Here is a 6,243-nt window from a genome sequence, read left to right as displayed (position 1 = left end):
AAGTGTGGGTGTTCTTGTGCATATGCCCTCTCTTCTTATCAGCTGCACGCTTCACTCTCCACAATGTAGGGCTTAGCTCGCCACTTCATTGCTGTTTTTCCCTCAGTTACCCTTATGGGTGACGAGTGTGGTGCCAGGTTGATTTTCAAGCCCCTGGACATACCATACCTTCAACAACCTTAATCTAGCTTCAGAACACATCCACGATCTGGAACACTTCTGCTATTGCTCCCAGCCCGGTCTGAGACACCCACAGCTACTCTAGGGTCCTAACCAGTCAACGTGCTTTACTCTCATTCCCTTTAGACCTCTCAACACAGCAGCCAGAGGGATCCTCTGAAACATGAAGTGACATCAATTTATTTATTTATTTATTCTCCCACAGCAATAACTTGAGCTCTTTAAAGGCCTTTAGAGCACTACCTGGTCCCAGCCCTCCTTGGTTGTCTGCCAAAGGACCTGCTTGTGGTTTCTTGATCATTTTCTACACAGTCCCACCTTAAGGCCTTCATCAAACAGTTTCCCTCCGCCTGGAACTCTCTTTCCTGATATCTGAATGGCTCATCCTCCCACTCCTTCTAATTCTTTGATCCAACATCAGATTCCCAATGAGAATTGCTCTGGACTATGCCTCCCCCTCCTACCCCTACCGGCATCTGTGTGTTTCTTTCTTTTCTCCATTTCTCATCTACAAAGTCAACATACCATATACGAGGGGGGCTTCAAAATGTTTGTGGAAAAAGTTCATCATATTTCAATTCCGTGTTTTCACTTTTTGAAGCCCCTAGTAATTGACTTGTCTGTCAGGTATATTCATTACTGTCTGTCTCTCCACTAAAATGAAAGGTCCCACAGTCAGACAGTTTTCTCTGGTTTCTTCACTGACTGTATCCTACACGCCTAATAGAAAGCTGGGAAATATCTAATGTATTAATAAATTAATTGTATGACATTTTCTATACATCAATATAAAAATTGAATAGAAATATTAAAATGCAGGTTGTTGTTGTTGTTAAGTGTCGTCAAGTCAGTTCTGACCTATGGCAACCCTGTATAGGGTTTCCGAGGAGCAGCTGATGAGCTTGAACCGCTGACCTTGTGGTTCAAACTGACTTTGTGGTCCAGCACGTTAACCCACAGTGCCACACCAGGACTCCACTGAAATGCATGTTGTTGTTGTTAAGTGTCGTTGAGTCAGTTCTGTCCTATAGCGACCCTGTATAGAGTTTCCAAGGAGCAACCGCCGACCTCGTGGTTCAAACCAACTTTGCAGTCCAGCGCATTCACCTACAGCGCTACGCCAGGTCGCCATTAAAATACATATTCAAATATTTGTTATATTCAAATATTTGTTGTCTCAAGTTGGCTACAAACTTCATAACTGGATTGAGAACTGAGGAAAAAAATGAAATGGTTGGACTTAATGAATCTTGGCACACGAGTGATTATTAATAGCTATCTTACAGGAATGACACTTGTCTAAAATGAAAATGGCATCAAGTATTTTAATAAACACACCAAGATCTTAAAGCTCCTTAATGCTTAAGCTTCGTCACTTTTTATATTATTGGTGAAGTTATTATGGGACATTAAAAACTCATTAGGGTCACTGGTAGTGTAGTGGTTACGAGTTGGGCTGCTAACCCCAGGGTCAGCAATTCATGGGAGAAGATGAGGCTTTCTGCTCCTGTAAAGGTTTACAGCCTAGGGTCGCTATGAGTCAGAACTGACTCCACAACACACCACCACCAACAACAACTTCATAATGATTCAGACAAAGGCAAGAGGAATAAGTGGTGTTTATTTTTTGACTAGTATTTGTAGTGAAAAATAGCACCTAGTGTTTAACATTGTAATGACCATGGATATTTAAAGTCAATAGTTCTTTTTTGGCATTATAAAGAAGATAAGGGAAACTTTATGTTTGCTTCTTTTGTTATTAATATGTTATGAATCTAGCAACCATATTTATTCAGAAAGACCTCTGATAATCACAATTGTTGTTGTTGTTATGTGCCATGGAGTCGATTCCGACTCATAGCGACCCTGTACAGGGTTTCCGAGGCTGTAAATCTTTACGGGAGTAGAAAGCCTCATCTTTCTCCCGTGGAGCAGCTGGTAGTTTCGAACTGCTGACCTTGCGGTTCGCAGCCCGATTCGTAACCACTATGCTACCAGAGTTAGACATTCTAAAATCAAAACTCAAAAAATTGTCTCCCAAGTTCCCACTCGGGATCTTTTGTATTTTTTATTTCCAACAGTGTTAGCAAGTTTAGTGATCATCCAATTGTAGAAAAGGATCTGCATGCTTAAACTGTATGTACATATGAATGTATGGAGACTTGTGCTGTGTGCAAAAACAAAAATCCAAACCCACCAGCAAAACAAAACAATTGACAATACGACAAAGATGGGACTGAAACATTCAGGTCTAAGCATTTGGAATCACTTAGGGAGGGCATCCTTGAATTACAGCAATCTAATCATGGAAACTTACAGTGAGAACTCCAACTCAGCTTGAAGCATGTTCAATATTGAATGCTGCTTAAGATGACAAGACAGTTTATGAAGAATTTTAGGATGCTTGCTATGACAAACCACTAAAATTTATTTTTAAGTTAAAAGTATAATCTTCAGTTACCTAGAGTAATGTGGGATAGCCCATTTCTCATTTATATTGATTAATAAGACAATAGAATATGCAGACAGTATTTCACCTTTGATACACATTTGTCAATAGAAAAGACAAAGTATACAGTTTACCCTCATTCCCTCCATAACTTCTCAACGCAACCACCAGAGGGATCCTTTAAAACAGGAGTTTCTTACCCAAGTACCGATGTATATACCGTGACTTAATAGAATTGATTCCAAGTTAAGGAGCCCTGGTGGTGTAGTGGTTTAAGCATTGGGCTGCTAACTGAAAGGTTGGTGGTTCAAATGCTGAGGGAGAAAGTTGAGGTTAGTCTGCCTCTGTCAAGATTTATAGTCTTGGAAACCCTATGGAGTGCGTTGGGTTCGATACTCCAAGTTGGATCCAGTCCCTGCTCTTCAATTACTTATGATTTAGTAAAGATTATTTACTCACTTATAAGGTCGTTTTGAACTGCAAGGTTGGCTATTCTAACTCACCAGCTGCTCCTTGGAAACCCAATACAGGGCCACTATGAGTCGGAACTGATTTGACAGCACTTAACAACGACAACAACATGGACAAGTAAGAAACCCTGGTAGCGTAGTAGGTTACACATGGGACTGTTAACCGCCAAGGTCGGCAGTTGGAGTCCACTAGGCGCTCCTTGGGAGGAAGAGGAGGCTTTCTGCTCCTGTAAAGATTTATAGCCTTGGAAACCCTATACAGGGTCGCTATGAGTTACAATCGACTCCACAGTATGCCACCACCACCATCACCATAGACGAGTGACTGGGTGTGACAAGTTTGGAAAAGTTTGTAAGGACAGGGTGCTCTGAAATTACATAAGAGAGGCACCTGACCCAGTTGTTTTGTTTGTAGTTTTTGGTGGGAGAGGTCCAAGAAGCCTTCCTGGAGCAGGACATTTCTATATAAACGAGGCTGTAACTAGAGCCCTGGTGTGGTGCTGTGGGGTAATGCACTGGACCACAAGGTCGGTTTAAGCTGCAAGGTTGGCAGTTCAAACACACCAGCCTCCCCTCAGAAACCCTATATGGGGTCGCTATGAGTCGGAAGCGACTCGACGGCACTTCACAACAACAACAAATGATGAGATGAAGATTGCCAAGTAAAGATGAAGTTGTGGAATGATCTAGGTGGCATGAACTATTAAGCATCTTTAAGTATTAGGTGAGAAGACATTCAGTTAGAGAAAGTTTAGGGGGAGGGAGGGTTCAGGGATATGTGTTGTGAACATGCTGAGTTTAGCTTTACAGTTGTGCTCATATGAATCTGTAAGAGGTACAGCCACATGTAGAATATACTGAAGTAGCAGCCCTCCTTGGAACTGTGATGCTGGTGCATATGTAATTCCTTTAAAGCAACTAGTAGGGTCAGAAAGAAGGAGTCCTGGTAACAGTGGATGATGAGCTGGGCTACTAACTGCAAGGTCAGCAGTTCAAATCCACCAGCTGCCGGTAGAAAGGGAGAAGGACGAGGCTGTCTGCTCCTGGAGAGATTTACAGCCTCAGAAACCCTATACAGAGTCTCTATGTGTCAGAACTCCACGGCACACCATCACCACCACCAGGGCCAGAAAGCGTAAAACTTTGAATGGTTGTTAAGTAAGAGAGCCCCGATGTGGCGCTGTAGAATAAGCACTGAACTGGTAACTGCAAGGTTGGCAGTTCAAACCCACCAGTAACTCTTAGAAAGCCTATACAAGGTTACGAGAGTCAGTACAGACTCAATGACACACAACAACAACATTAGGTAAGAGAGAAAAAATGATAGAAAGTGCTCCAGAATTTGCTTTTAGCCAGTGTCCTGAGTTTTAAATAACGTTTCTGTTTGTAGATCCCTCTACGACTAAAGGACTTTCGACACTGGAAATGCCGCAAGAATCCGCATCTGCCCCTACATTAGAAGCAGGTGTGCCGGACACAAGTAGCCATTCCTCAATATCAAGTAAGGTTTCTTCGGTGATCATTTGACCTATACATTGATTTTGGAACATTATCTGCTACACGGTTTTCAATTTCAGAACTCTTGGAATTTTTTTTTTTTTAATGTTTGTTTGTTTCCTGAATGACTGTAATGTATGTTCTCAAGCCCATATTTGTCATTTTCTCACATGCTTGATAAATCAGGGTAGTTACTGATTAGCTTAAGAATCCTAATTTGTTGCTGAATAATCACTGAATTCCATCCTTCAATAAATAAAGTCAGGCATTACTAGCTTAAACATAATACATGAAATTGGTTTGGGGACCAATGAGCAGAAGTATTTATTATCAATGGCAAAATTTCACCTGAAATGTCTTTATTTTCATTGGCATTACCGTCACTACTGACAAACTTTTATCTGTTGCTGTTGTTGTTAAGTCCATCGGTCAGTTCTGACTCTTACAGATTCTAACTAGGGCTTCTGAGGAGTGGCTGGGTGTTTTGAACCACCAACCTTGCTGTTAGCAGTCCAGTGCTTATCCTACAGCACCACACCAAGACACCACACATTTATCTAGTTTGTCATAAAACAATGTATCACATATGCCATGATCTCAAAGTCGTGGTTAAATCCAGCCCTTTTGGATCATGTAAATAATTCTTGTGGCATGAAATTCAATAGGATTTACAGGAGGCAGGTATTTTGAAACTTCCCTCCATTGTTGGATCCTAGATTTTGAGTTCCATTGACTTGAAAATTAGTCTCAACTCGGCTCAGTGGAGTCAATTAAGAAATGTTAGCAATTAAGAAATCAGAGATACAGGCAAAGGTGCAAGTTCTACAAATCCTTGTCACATGTTCTAGCACGTTCTTTGGCCAATGTGGACGTTGCCTGAAGAGCTGAGTTCATTTTCACTTGGTCACCTTCGGAAATGAGGATGATACTGGAAAACCAGATAAAGATCTTAATTTAAATTCTGGACTGGTAGTATGGAACATCATCATCTTCATCATTCATTCATTCATGTATTCATTCAGTAATTCTCTATTGTGTTTGCTGAGTGCCCGGCACTGTGGTTGGCACTGGGGATTAAAGATGAATTAAACAAGACAGCCCTTGCTCTTGGGGAATTTATAATTTGAATAGTAACAGTAGCTACCACTGATTTGATACCCATCATATGCCAACCACTGTGCTACATGGTGGGCACACATGTCATCTTCAATCCTTACATCACTAGGCATGTTAGGTCTGATTGCCCCTTTTTTGGTAGGTTACTTAAAAGAGTTTCAGAGAGATAACATCACAGGTAAACTCAGACAGCTATGAAGTGAGTGTTGCTGTTGTGAAGTGCCTTTGAATCTGTTCCAACTCACAGAAACCCTGTATAGCGCTTCCTAGGCTGTAAATCTTTGCAGAAACAGAAAACCTCTTCTTTTTCCCACAGAGCTCAACCTTGTGGTTCACTGTCCAGTACTTAACCTGCAAAGCCACCATGCTCCTCCTCCAAGTAAAAAAGACAAGAATCGATGCCAGATCTGTTTGACTTTAGAACCCTTGCTCCTTCTAATGCACAGTACTGCCAAAGTCCGTTCTAATAGAGGATATAGGAGTTCTTAGAAACAATTTATTTTTGTCTGTTTGGAAGCAAAGAATGGATAG

At 41.3% G+C, this 6,243-nt stretch overlaps 1 protein-coding gene across 1 annotated transcript in view; it reads left to right on the top strand.

The window, feature by feature from the left end:
- UNC79 (unc-79 homolog (C. elegans)) overlaps positions 1–6,243 on the top strand; it is a 330,078-nt gene that overhangs the window by 228,005 nt on the left and 95,830 nt on the right. Inside the window, exon 30 of the mRNA XM_006839553.1 lies at positions 4,490–4,600. Within this exon, the coding sequence (XP_006839616.1) occupies positions 4,490–4,600 (111 nt within the window). The remainder of the gene's footprint in view (positions 1–4,489; positions 4,601–6,243) is intronic.

The sequence above is a fragment of the Chrysochloris asiatica genome, unplaced genomic scaffold, assembly GCF_000296735.1.
Source record: "Chrysochloris asiatica unplaced genomic scaffold, ChrAsi1.0 scaffold00025, whole genome shotgun sequence".
Classification (NCBI taxonomy): domain Eukaryota; kingdom Metazoa; phylum Chordata; class Mammalia; order Afrosoricida; family Chrysochloridae; genus Chrysochloris; species Chrysochloris asiatica.
This window is presented reverse-complemented; position numbering and strand designations above follow the sequence as displayed.